We start from the raw sequence: 13976 nt of genomic DNA, 5'->3' as shown, positions 1-13976 counted from the left end.
ACCAAATTTTATTTCTCTTTTCATTAGTTGGTGGACGTTTGGCATCTTTCAGTTCTTGAAGCACTAAGTCCCCCTGTCTTCAGCTCTTTCCCTCTGGCCCCAGATCAGGGATTGCGGACTCAAATGTCTGTCTGCTAGGTGGAAGGAAAAGAGGAAGCGGTGAGGACACATGGCAGATGTGCCCATCTAGAGAACGTGTGCCCATCTCGTATGGGTAGCCCCTACTTCACCATTGCCAAGTGGCCATTCTGACCTAGTGCTTTTGGAGCTGTAGGTTGCTCCAGAGGGGCTGGATTCTGGATTTTTATGTGGAAATCTCCTGTGTTTTTAGTAGGAAACAAACCTCATGGGAGAGAGACGGAATACAATTCTGCTTGAGACTAAATGCTAAATTAAAGGTGATCCCTGGTGATACAGAGACACATCTCACCTTCAGGAGCCCATGAAGAGTTAGCTGGAGTGTGGGCTCACCTGGAAACTACTGCCTTCCCATTTGGCAACACAAAACAGCTATTCATCCTTTTGGAGGAAACAAGGACCCAGGTCGAAAATCAGTACTGTGCATCGGGAGGGAGTGGAATTTCTCTCATTCTTTGGCTCATCAGTAGGCTGGGGCAGGAAAAACAAAGCACCACTAATGTCAACATTAAATTAGTGCTCGGTTGCCCTGCAAATTACTTGTGGCCTACTTCAGGATGGATTATAACCTGCTGGCATGACTTTGATTATGATTATGACTTCAACCATGGTTGAGAACTGCTGATTCTGCACAAGCTGTGCCCTGAATCCATAAGGACAGATTTATGGAACCGGGAAGGAAAAAACAGTAATGGTGTGGTCTCCTCATATACAAAGATGCCATGGTAATATATGTTGGGGTGTGGAAAATACTGAGGTTCGTGACAACAGCCAAGTGTTTATTGAGGAAATAACCACTCTGCTTGCCACAGTCCGTTTTCCATTTTGTTTTGCATGTGACTACAAAGGAAGTGGGTATTTAAAAAAATTTTGTCTTTAAGTTTACTTATTTATTTTGAGAGAGACAGAGACAGTGTGAGTGGGGGAGGGGCAGAGAGAGAGGAGGAGAGAGAGAATCCCCAGCAAGCTCTGTGCCATTAGAGCAGAGCTGGACACGGGGCTCAAACCCACGAGCTATGAGATCCTGACCTGAGCTGAAACCACGAGTCGGACGCTTAACCCACTCAGTCACCCAGGTGCCCCAGAAGTGGGTATTTTTAAAGGGAAAGAAGTGAATAAAAACCAGCAGTCTAGTGCCTGACATTGGCAAAGAGGTTTTAACTTCATTACCTAATTTGAGCCTGTGGGGATAAGCGTTTTTACCTAACCCTGTTTTATAAATTGAGACATGATAGAGGAGAAATGACATGATTAAGGCCATCAAACAAAGGAGCCAAAGACTTACATCCTTATCATTAGACTCCAAATCCCCTATCTTTTCCATAAATATATAGCTGCCCTTCTAATACTTTCCAATTTTGGTTTAAGTAACAGGTATAGATATTTTTACACCTAATAATATAGTGTTTTAAGGGCGCTTGTGTGGCTCAGTTGGTTGAGCATCCGACTCTTGATTTTGGCTCAGGTCATGATCCCAGGGCTGTGGGATCAAGCCCCATGTCAGGCCCCATGCTGAGCATGGAGCCTGCTTAGGATTCTCTGCCTCTGTCTCTCTCTCTCTCTCTCTCTCTCTCTCTCTCTCTCTCTCTCTCCTGCCCCTCTTCCCCACTCATGCTCTCTCTGTCTAAAATAAAACATAATAATAAAAATAAAAATAGTGTTTTATTGTATATTTATTTTACATATTTTATTTTATTGATATATTTTAGATATAAAATATTTACTATAATTTGTATTATATTAATAGTGTTTGAGTTTATATTGTTATTACCCACTCAGAAAGGAAATGGGGATTTTCAAAATGTTTTAATATTTTTTATTCTTTGAGTTATCAACATTAAATTAACTATATAATAAATAATGGGGATCAGGTGTACATCTCATTTACCCAGGCATTATAAAGAAATTTGATGATAATAACAGATATGGGAGACATTAATCAGTCTCAGCCAGTCTCCTTTGCTTTCCCTCTCCTCACCTTCTCTCCCTTCTTTCCTCCTTTTTATTTTCTTATTTTCCCAGTCAGTGAGGTGATAATTTATAAGAAGCAAGAAGTCCTTCAGACTCAAGAAAAATTGGTGCTTTTTTGCTTAATGCATTTATACATTCAATTCATTCAACAGTGAATATTTATAAAGTTACTACATTGGTTTCCTATTGCTGCTGTAACAAATTAACACAAACTTGGCAGCATAAAACAAAGAAATGTTATTGCCTTAGTTCTGGAGGCAGCAGTCTACAGGTGTCACAGGTCTGCATTCCTTCTGGGGCTTCAAAGGGAAGAAGCCACTGCCTTGCCTTTTTCAGCTAATAGAGGCCACCTGCATTCCTTGGCTCCTGGCCCCTTCCTCTTTTCTCTCCAACTTCTTGCTTCTCTTGTGCCTTTACTTTCATGTCTCTCTCTCATAAAGAACCTTGTGGTTACCTTGGGCCCACCTGAATAACTCAGGATAATCTCCTGATGTTAAAATCAGATGATTAGCAACCCGTTCTATCTGTAGCCCTAACTCCCCATTGCCGTGTAAACTATGCACAGGTTCTAGGGATGAGGACATAGACCTCTTTGAGGACTGGGGATATTGTATCTACTGTGTACCGGGTACCATATGGACTTATATTCTGTTGGATTCAGTTTTGCTAATTAGATGTACTTATCACTGACAGCTGGAGAGCTGTGTGTCCATTTTTCTGTTGGAGTGCTCATATGTCCAATGTCTGCCTCTTCAGACACACAACAGATATACCATAATGCCCAGCATCTGATGTCACCACTAACCTCAAGAGAAGTACCTCCATTTGAGGCTGTGCCTGTGGATCACTATCAAGCTCACTACGACATATCCAGAGAGGCCTCTCGTTACTGAATGATGCTTTTTGTTAGAATTCTCTCACCTATCACAGGTTAACTAATACTGAGTGTAAAAGTTGATCTTTGTTGGTCTCATCCACTTTCACAAGGATGGGAAACAGGGTAATGTGTGGAATTTAGCATCTCAATGGGGCACCTTGGCAAGTGAAAGGAGGCATTATTAATATTCATGCAGGGGGCACCTAGGTGGCTCAGTCAGTTGAGCATAGACTTTGGCTCAGGTCGTGATCTCATAGTTTGTGAGTGCAGTGCAGAGCCTGCTTTAGATCCTCTGTCCCCTCTCTCTCTGCCCCTCCCCTGCTTGCACTCTCTCTCTCTCAAAAATAAATAAAACATTAAAAAAACATAATCACGCAGGAACAGTTGGTGTAAAAGAGGACTATCTTGGGAATAGTGGGCCATAGGGTCTCCCTAAATATCGAGCCCAAATGAATAGCAGCCATAAACACTGGCTGTAAAAGCATATTGCATACTCCGTTGGTTCAGAGCGCTGCGATACAAGCTTGATGTCCTTTGCTTCATTTAATTCTTACAACAATCTTATAAGGTAGGCATTATTATTATTATTATTAATCCCTAGTTTAGAGTTGAGGGAAACAAAGCTCAGAAATTTAAATACCTAGGTTAAACTAGTAAGTTGCTAAGTTAGGATTTAAACCTAATTTTGTAAAACACTAAGCCAAATGCTTTTTTCTATTATCCTGCCTTCCAGAAAAAGTATAGATTCTTGGAAATTGTTGTTGCCAGCTGGGTAAGGTTGGGTATTTTAAGAGAGGTTAGATATTAGAGATACACAGTGCCTTTATTAGAGGTCTATGAAAAACCAGGAGCTATAATAGATACTTTTTCTTTGTCTTTCCTTTAGGTCTGTCAGTTTGTTGTCTCTGTAAATGGGCTCAATGTGCTGCATGTAGACTACCGGACGGTGAGCAATCTGATTCTGACGGGTCCTCGGACGATCGTCATGGAAGTCATGGAAGAGTTAGAATGCTGAGCAGGTGGACATCCTGGCCCTTAAGTGGCCTGAGGATGATCAAAGCCAGGACAACACAAAGCAATGCAATGACAAGACTTCCATACAAATGGATGGTTTTGGACACACAAATTTTTTCTCCCTACATACACATCTTGATTTGAGTTTCGTACACTGTTTGAATGTGGAAGAACCGGGTAGATCATCTTTAAAACAAAACAAAACAAAACAAAACAATTTATGTCAGTATAGAAAAACATTGAGAAATGGAATTTTCTTACATAGTAGAATTGCCTTACTTGATTTCCATGTGTTGGTCTCACCTGTTGTTTTTTTAATCTTAGTTTGCAGAAAGTTGTTGAAATGCTTCTCTGGCCAAAATAGCAATGTGCTAAAATCCCCTCCTAGGAATCAATAGAGTAGTTATTACAGATTTTAAATGGTTCTCTTACCAAAATGATTATGGAACTGTTTATTAAAGGATCTGAATCTCACCAACCTTCAAATAATGCAGCATCCAAAGGAATATTACCTGTTAACTAGCATTTTGAAGAAGGTTCTAAAGCATTCAAGTGCTTAAAAGCCATTGAAAAAATGGCTTTTTAATTCCTGCCTTTAGTATCAACTTGTAACATATGATCTCAATTATGGCATTAGTTAGAAAACAAAAACCACGTGATAATATGGGTGAGAGAAATAGGGAGATAATACAATTTTGTGCTCTGACTTCTTTCTGACCCTAAATAATTTTGTTCTGTCAATCAGCTACAGAAGCCTTCTAGAGTTAATCCAGAATATGTTGAATGTCAAAACAGAGGAATTTGTATATATACATATCAAGCCTCTGGCAAGATTTCACTTTGAAGTTGTCCCTTTTTAAGTGAAGTGTTCTAGGACTTGGCCCATATGTGATAAAACTTGAAATTAAATTGCTTCATTGGCCTGAATTTTTACTAGCTTTCTAAGCATGACATATTCTAGGGACATAACATGTCTTGCTTATTTGGTGGGATTATTTTTCACCCAAACATCGTCTTGCATTGTAATTTTTCAACTCACTGTGTATACGCACATTTCTTCTTTTGTTTTAGAAAGGAATGCACTTGGGAATTTGGTGTGTAGAGGAAATTCCTCAAAGTGCCAAATTAGGTAGTCAGGGAACGCAAAATTCCATTCTGAACAACCAGGTTTCTTTCTTATCATGTATTCACAAAATAAAGTACGAATGCTGTACCTCGGCCATTCTTTTTGTGATAGGTTATCATAATGTATTGGTACTGGTAGGATGGACATGCCATGCTAAAGATGTTACGTATATATGTTTCCGGTAATCCAACTTTTCTGATCTGTAGCGCTAGTCAGAGAGCAGGATTTTGAAGTAACATAAAAGGTCTAACAATAGTCCCGTCGATCTACGTTTGGGAACTAGTATCGTCTGTGTGTGTGTATGTGTGTTTATACTGTATGCCAGGCTTTGTGCTACGGCACTTAACATATGTGATCTCTTTGAATCTTCATCAAACCCTGCAAGATAGGTATTATCACCCTCATTTTTCAAGTGTGGAAACTAAGTCTGAGCAAACTTAAAAATAGTCTCTATGTTCACACAGCTGCAAGAACTCGTAAGATTCAAACGTGGGCTTATTCAATGCTAACGCCCGTGTTACCGTCCCTCCCCGAGCGTCTCCCCATTTAGGGACCTAATGTTGTGGGCTTCTTTTGTATCCAGTGCTGTGCTAAAACTATACGTCACTTATTCCTCCTGACCTGTGAGGTCAATATCGTCATTTTCTCCATTTTACATCTGAGGAAAGGACTCATAGACAGCTTAGTCATGTACCTAAGGCCACACAGCTAATAAATGGGAGACCTTATGGTTCAGCTTTAAAAGTTTTTAGAACATCTTTAAAAGATGAGTCTTAAACGCTTTCTGTGACCAGGGGTTCGTTAAGCGACAAAAGAGGAAGAATGGCTTCTTCTTGCCAGCCGTCTGTACTTTGTACTCATGTCCCAGTGTGCATCATCTCAGGCCCTGGCATACACCATCCCTTCCCTTTAACCAGTCTAAGCACCAGAGAAGCATCTGCCTGTCTGTCTTCCACACAGCCTCCTTCCTGCAGGTAGACTTTCTTTGACTCGGAGAGTGTTATTGATATCTTTGGTCAAATGAATACTGAGGGAAGGAGAGAAGGAAAGAAAGGGAGGAACTATTTCTCCCTTTGGCTCTCATAGCCTTCAGTTTAAAGGCCAAATGACGGATAATTCAACCGAAGGCCAAGAGAGCTTTACCCTAGCTGTTCTTCAGCCCATTTTTGACATCCTTACAATGTGATTAAATGAATGATCCCATTCCTGTAGGGGCACTAGTTAGCTCCCTCCTGCCTTTGCACAATTTCTCCTCTCCGAAATATTATTTCACCTTCTTTGCCTGGGAAAATCTGTCTAATTAACCCCCCTTAGATATTATCTTCTCTGAGAAACCTTTGCCCACTCTGTAGTTCTGGGATTGACTCCCCTTCTCTAAATTCCCATGGACCCTTATGCATCAACACCCTCTAATTACAGCATTGGTATTTGCTTTGAGGTGGTCCATCAAGTGTCTGTCTCCCTAACTGCACTCTGAGTATCTGCAGAATGTTCCCTTCACCTAGCCCAGTTTGTGACACAGTAGTGTATCAGCTATCCACGCTGCCCAACAAACCACCCGCAAACATGGCTTATAACATTCTATGTGCTCATGATCCTGTGGATTGGCAGTTTGGGCAGAGCTCTGCTGGGATGGCCAGCCATTACTCAGTGTGGTGCTGGTTGGGTTCCCACAAACGTTTGTGGTCTGGGATGGCCCAGCGCATGTGTCTTGCAGCTGGCTGAGGTGCCTCCATTCTACCCCGTGTGGCCTTTCCCCACAGCTGCCCGGCCTTCCACGTTAGGCCTCATGAGTTCAAAGAAGGTGAAAATGAAAACTGTGGGACCTTTTGTGGACTCGCCTGGAAAGTCACAGTGTTACTTCTGTAGCATGTTGTTGGTCAAAGCACGTTCGCAAAACTAGCTCCGAGTCAAGAGGTGGGAAATAGATCTACCTTTAATGGGAGGAGCTGCAGAGAATTTGTGGCTACTTTTAATCCACCAAGAGTAGGCACTCCCCATTCATGGAATAAAGGACCTAAGAAGTTACCTAGTTATTGAAAGGCGAGACGCAGATAACTGACCAAACACTGGGTAGAAGTTTGATAGGAAGTTGTAAAGAAAGCCCAGTGCCTAATGAAAACTTCAAAGTTGGAAAATCCTGAAATGATAGTGCCTCACGGAGCCACGGACAGCAGTTTAATCTTCTGCTGATGGGGAACTGCCGTATGGAATGATCAGGGGCCACGCCCAACTCATGAGGCTTGTTGAGGCTGGAGCCTGGGCTAGACATCAGTCTTCTGCCCTCCCATGACATGTCCTTTACAAGATAGCTTTCTGTGGTGGATGCAAGTATGGCGAAGCTAGGTCTTTGGCTCTGGGGTATTCATAAAATGCAAGGGGCACCATGTACCCATGAAGGTGAAGGGCATACATTTTAACTGACTCAGGCCTTGGGTTGTTAAATCGTATCATTAAAAAAAGTATTTTGTGTGATATTTTAACAGATGAATTGCTTTAAAATTTAGGAACTTCATTCCTGAATATAACACCAAGAATTATTCTAAATTAACAGTAAACAATATTTCTAAGAGCTTTTATTTCCTGTGTGTTTGTGTGTGTGTGTGTGTGTGTGCGTGTGTGTGTGTGTGTGTGTGTGTGTTTATCAGTGTGTGTGGTTTCACTCACTGAGAATCCCTGAAATGGCTTTCTTTGTTCCCAGAGAAAACACTTTGATTTTTCAGGTGTTTGTATAATGTGTTCATGTTTCTGTGATGGAGGTGGAAATCTTTTTTGTTTCCTCATTAGCATAATATGTGCTATCAGTGCAAATTTCAAAGCCATGTTTGTTATTTCTGCTGTAGAGAGAAAAATGCAGTTGCCTTTTGGGTTGGTCCTATTGTGTGGTGTTTTATTATTAATCTCTGATAAATAATTGCATAAACTGATAGGGGGACTAGTTGAGTAATGATGGGTGACAGGAAGAAGATATCCACGTTTGAGTAGATGAGATGCAGTCAGCTTCATATCATCTTATAAAAGGTGAATGCACTGGGGTGGTGGCAATTAGCAACTAAAAATCATTGCTTTCAGTTCAAAATGGAGTCTCACATTTCCAAATACTCTTTTCAAATATTTGTGACAATAACCTACTTTCAAGACCCATTTTAAACTGACATTAACTATTCTCTCCTGTTGAGTATTAATCCTGTTTCATTTTTGATCAGTATAACTCTGGAATGTTTCAGTTTTGCCAACTGGTTAGAGTCCATTGATACCATTGTTTTAGCCATTTATGGTAGGATTTCAGGTGTCATATGCTTTTCCTCAGTTCAACACCAAAAGGACAAATCTACAGCGTACCAAAATGAAATTCATCATCAAAGTTACCTATGATATTGTTAAATGCATTAATATATGTACTTAATATATATGTTTATTTTTAAATTAGGTTGAATTTATGTTTTCCTTTCTTAAGAATTATAGCAGAATACTTAAAATTGAAATATGAAAATAGATTGTATAGAGTGAAATAAATGTTAAATTTTTAAAACAATGACTTTACGTTTATAGCATTTCCTGTCTTTTAGCACAAATTAGCCACTTTTTATCCTAAGAAAGGGTTGCATTATAAAGTTGCTCTACTAGTAACCTATCAGAGAAAACACATGGGATTCATATCTACTTCTCTAATGTAGCCAAAAGTGCCATTTGTAACACTACTTAATGATGGATGTTTTCTGAAGCTCTTTTGCCTGAAAAAAGTGCATTAAAAAGCTTTTTCCGTACTGTATTCAATTTGGAATCATTTTCTGCCTGGTATTTCATCCTGGTATTGCTGAGTATTATGGAATAGTCTATATGGAAAAATGTTATATAGTTATTTACTACTCTGGGAGAATGTTAGTTCTTTTTCTATTTTCAACTAATTAGGAAATGGATTACATAATTCAGTATGTGTAAGGGCAGGGTAAAATATGAGGGTAAGTGATTATTTGGATTGCACTCAGTATTAACCAAAAGAACTTTACATTTTTCTCTCGTGTATTCCTTCCTTCCTTCCTTCCTTCCTTCCTTCCTTCCTTCCTTCCTTCCAGGAATCTTGCTGAAACTATGTTTTATTAAACACTGAATATAGGCCCTGGGTCTACAAAACTGAGTAGGTATGACCTTGAATCCATCCTTTGAGTCACTTTTAGGCCTGCCTCCTAAAAGTGTTCTCTCCATGGAGGAGTGGGGGATATGAAATCATGATGTTCAAGCAGATGGTTTCATGTGCCAGAAACCACCATCTGACCCAAGAACCAGAACACTGACAATAACTTACATTTAACTGTATCTTCCTTCACAACCATGTCCCCCACTTGCCCTTACTCAAGGTAACCACAGTGGTGAGTGTTGAGTTTACCATTCTTTTGTTCTTGATAATTGTTAAGATTTTTTTTAATGAACTTTATTAAAAGAGCGTCAAGTTTTATATAATATTCTGAGATTTACCTGTTTTCATTCAGGATTATATTACTAAGATTCTTCTAGATTTTTTTGTATGTGGTCGTAATTAATTCGTTTTTCACAGCTTCATAAATTTCTAGGGCACAAGTTGTCTATTTTCTTGTCGTTAGGCATTTGGTTTGTTTCCACTGCCGTCGTCATCATCACTAATGGGGCTGTTATGAACGTTCTTCCACCATCTCCTGGGAATAAGTGAAGGAGTTTATCTTAGGTATTTACTTGGGAGAAGAACTGCTTAGTCATGGGAAACGTGAGTGCTGACTTTACCAGATCACATCTAACTAGTTCCTGAAGTGGTGAACAGATGTACACTCCCATCCAAAATATCAAAGTGATATGTGTTGTCAATACCTTCTCCAACACTTGATATTCAGAGACGTAATTTTTGTCAAATAAATGCCTATTTGGTCAATGACAATGAGAGTCTGAATTTGCTGCAAAGCTCATAAATAAATTTAAAGCACAGAAAATGCAATTAGTAGTTTGTAATACTAACTTACTATATCAATGTCTTCATGATGCCCGGATGTCTTGAAACTTTTTATCCTTTAACAACTCTGTGATTCTGATGAAGCAAGGATTATTGGAAGTTTGTAAGACATACTTAAGAACATCCAACAAATAATTATTAAGCACCTACTATGGGTCTGTCTCTAAGTCTTTGGCAAACAACTATAAATAAGACAGGTCCTCATCCATACGAAGTTTACATATTCTTGGGAGCCACAGACAATAAGTAAGTTACATAAAGAAAATAGTTCATTTTTGGGGCACCTGGATGGCTCAGTCGGTTGAGCATCTGACTTTGGTTCATGTCATGATCTCGCTGTCTGTGAGTTCAAGCCCCGCGTCGGGCTCTGTGCTGACAGCTCAGAGCCTGGAGCCTGCTTTGGATTCTGTGTCTCCCCTTTCTCTCTGCCCCTCCCCCTCTCCTGCTCTGTCTCTCTCTCTCTCTGTCAAAAACAAATAAACATTAAAAAAAAAATTAAAGAAAAAAAAGAAACTAGTTCATTTTAGATAAGGGTAAGTGCTAAGAATTAACTGAAACCAGATGGGGTGATGGGAAATGACTAGGATTCCAACGATGTAGTCTGTAAAAACCATGTTACTCCGTTCCAGTGAGGCACCAGTCACGTTACAGTCTATGCGAACAGTGCCCTCTGAAGTTATGCAGTGCAACAGCCCTTTACAAAAGCCTCTGCAAACCTCTTTCCAAACCTGACTGAGTTACTACCTGAAGGATGGGATTGAGCCAGCCTTAGGGAAATCTGGAAGAAGAGTATTGCCGGCAAAGGAAACAGCAAGTCCAAAGATACTAAGGCTAGAAAGGTCAGAGGGGTTAAGAGCATGGGATCTGGAGACATACAGACCTAGATTCAGATTCCAATTCTCAGGCTTGAGAGCCCATTCAGTTGCTCAACCTTTGTAGGTATCAGTTTCCTTATCTCTATAATGGAGATTACAGCACTGACTCCATTTGACCACTGTGAGGATTAAATGGAATAATGCATGTAAAATCTTATCCTGGTACCTGATCCAGAATAAGTAAGCAATAATTGAATGCTTCTCTTTCTTTTCTGCCCACAAAACAGGAAAGAAAATGAACTCTGGAGAAGTTATGACTTGCCCCAAACTCATGCCAACTAAGGTATACATGGGACTGAAACCCAGGCCCCAGAATGTTCAGTCAGTGCTCTTCTCAGTGCATCTTTCTTTTCTTTTCAAGATTTTATTTTAAGTAATCTCTACACCCAATGTGGGTCTCAAATTTACAACCCCAAGATCAAGAGTCAAAGGCTCCACCAACTGAGCCAGCCAGGCACCCCTGGTGTATCTTTTTGTGTCCTGGTTTTCTCATTTTTAAGTGATATAATCATCTTAGAAAGCTATCGTGAAGATAAATTAGTAATATATTTGAAGGTCTTAGTACAGTGCCTGGTACATAGTACTTTAAACATAACTATTGATAGCTATGACTATTATTATTATTACCATGTCATGCTAATTATCAGTCATGTTGAAAGACCCACACTAATTCATAAGATTGTCTATACATAGATATCTTCATCACTAACCATATACATTTTAGTTGTTTTTGTCATAAACGAGATAACAGAAGGGTTAGAAAACACATACATGAGGGGCACCTAGGTGGCTCAGTTAGTTAAGCGTCCGACTTCGGCTCAGGTCATGATCTCACAGCTTGTGGGTTCAAACCCAGTGTCGAGCTCTGTGCTGAGAGCTCAGAGCTGGAGCTGCTTCGGATTCTGTGTCTCCCTCTTTCTCTGCCCCTCTCCCGCTCACATTCTGTCTCTCTTTCAAAAATAAACATTAAAAATTTTTAAGAAAAAAATACATGATCATCACTATATTCAACTGAGTACATTAAAAGAAGTCACCCGCTCTGTAACTTTTTTTGTTTTTTGAGAAAGAGAGAGAGCACACGTGCTGGGGGTGGGGGGGGGGGGGCAGAGGGAGGGAGAGAGAGAGTATCTTAAGCAAGCTCCAAGGTCAGTGAGGAGTCCAACTTGGAGCTTGATCCCAAGACTGCGAGATCATGACCTGAGATGAAATCAAGAGTTGAACACTCAAGAGACTGAGCCACCCAGGTGCCCCTGTCACTTTTGCTATGCTCCTCAGGTACTGAGGAGCAAGGAGATTCACAGGTTGTGTAGAAAACATAGCTCTAGATTCGTGGCTGTAAGTTGGGAGAGAGCAAAAATCATTTCACTTTGGATCTTTACTCAGCCACCTCACTTTGAAACTAAAAATGTAAATAACTTACCAAACACAATCTTTAAAACTCAAGATCTCATAAAAGTAATTTCACAAAACTGCATATTATCTCTTTACTACCTGATGCATTTCCCCAGTGGTCTTATAGCCTGTTAGGAAAACAATGGATGTAGTCAGCTGTCCCAAGGCAAACATTATTTCAGGGTTATACCGGTAACTTAGTCTTGATTATAAAGAAGTTGCAAATGTTTCCTGGGCAAACCTTAATGGAGACATCATTCTGTTTCTCTTCTGTGGGCAGCTTCTGGAGTCCAGAGGCTTAGGAGAGTCATGCTGGAATTATGTAAGCGAAACCACCACTCTGGGCTTCTGTTAGCACCAGCTCTCCGCAGGCAGTGGAGGCACAGGCTGCTGCTTGCCTGCTGTATCTGACGAACGCACTGGAGGAAAAGAAAGGAGCTCTCTGTAAAGAACTTGGCAAAGAGTCTCATGTTCTTACATCCTGGATTTGACAGCTACCCTTTCCTTTGCCTGTCATTCTTCTGCCTCTATGACTTTCTCTTTGCCTCCTGGGACTCCATATCTTATTCTAAATGCCCCCTTGCTCCCTTGGGATTAAATGTTAAACTTGTTTCCCTCTGAAGCCTGAAATGCCTGGGTTCACAAAGGCTGATTCATAATACAAACTTTATGGAAGAGGGTAGTGACACCTCTTGAGTCCAGCTTGAGGGGCTGGGTGGAGAAAAAGGAAGAGAGAAGAAAGAAACGTTTGATCTGTTACCTCAACTTTGAAAATGTCTGTATGGGGGGCGCCTGGGTGGCTCAGTCGGTAAAGCATCCAACTTTGGCTCAGGTCATGATGTCGCGGTTTCATTAGTTTGAGCCCCGCATCAGGCTCTGTGCTGACCGCGCCAAGCCTGGAGCCTGCTTCAGATGCTGTCTCTCTCCCTCCTGCCCCTCCCCCGCTCATACAGTCTCTCTCTCTCTTTCAAAAATAAGTAACACATTAAAAAATATTGAAAACGTCTATATGAGTGTAGCCAAAACTGAGATGAACTCAAATTTTGAAAGATCTGGATGTTCCTGCCACTGAAAGGTGACGAAGTACAATAGTGCCCTTAGTCTTGAACCTGGGGAAAACTTGGAGCATGTGACATGGGAGCATGAAGGTTAGTTAATTATGAAGCAGGTGTGGAGTTTAACAGCAGAAAGCGAGGAAACCAGGGCTGTGAGCTCTAAGGAAGATGGGAGTCCGTGAACGCCAGCCCAGCCAGCGTGTTAAACAAAGAACCCCTGTTTTTTGTTTTGTTTTGTTTTGTTTTGTTTCCAGATTTTCTCTCAGCCAGTCTGAGCCACATAACATATGAAAAAACTGCTTCTAGGGCTTTTCTTGCTTGAAGTGGAATGGGAGGAGGTAGGACCCTGTCTTACTTTTAAAGTACAGTTTGTCTCTCACTGAAAGCACATGGTCATCCGCTCATTTGCATCTCCGCGTACCAGTCCACCTTTTTTGCTTTCCTCCTTCTTGCGTAAGAAAACTGGCTTACCTGTATGCACTCTACACACTCCCATCTCGGGACATAAATGGAAACAAAAGTGTGAAAGCAGAATCTTTTTTTTTTT

At 40.6% G+C, this 13976-nt stretch overlaps 1 protein-coding gene and 1 long non-coding RNA gene across 3 annotated transcripts in view; one reads left to right on the top strand and one right to left on the bottom strand.

The window, feature by feature from the left end:
- DEPTOR (DEP domain containing MTOR interacting protein) overlaps positions 1 to 8903 on the top strand; it is a 137192-nt gene extending 128289 nt beyond the window's left edge. The window contains exon 9 of one of the 2 annotated variants that reach the window (XM_030304582.2): positions 3873 to 8903. In XM_030304582.2, the coding sequence (XP_030160442.1) occupies positions 3873 to 4001 (129 nt within the window). In that variant the 3' untranslated portion in view covers positions 4002 to 8903. The remainder of the gene's footprint in view (positions 1 to 3872) is intronic. The other variant, XM_030304583.2, reaches the window with a different exon arrangement.
- Positions 4321 to 13200, bottom strand: LOC115506562. Its single transcript, XR_003966420.1, has 4 exons — positions 13135 to 13200; positions 12616 to 12793; positions 10118 to 10182; positions 4321 to 4384 (listed from the first exon to the last, which is right to left on the bottom strand). It is a non-coding gene; the product is annotated as an uncharacterized LOC115506562 (long non-coding RNA).
- Positions 13201 to 13976: the final 776 nt, after the last annotated feature.

This window comes from Lynx canadensis, chromosome F2 (assembly GCF_007474595.2).
Source record: "Lynx canadensis isolate LIC74 chromosome F2, mLynCan4.pri.v2, whole genome shotgun sequence".
Classification (NCBI taxonomy): Eukaryota; Metazoa; Chordata; class Mammalia; order Carnivora; family Felidae; genus Lynx; species Lynx canadensis.
Note: the sequence above shows the minus strand (reverse complement) of the source record. Positions and strands in the feature narration are given on the sequence as shown.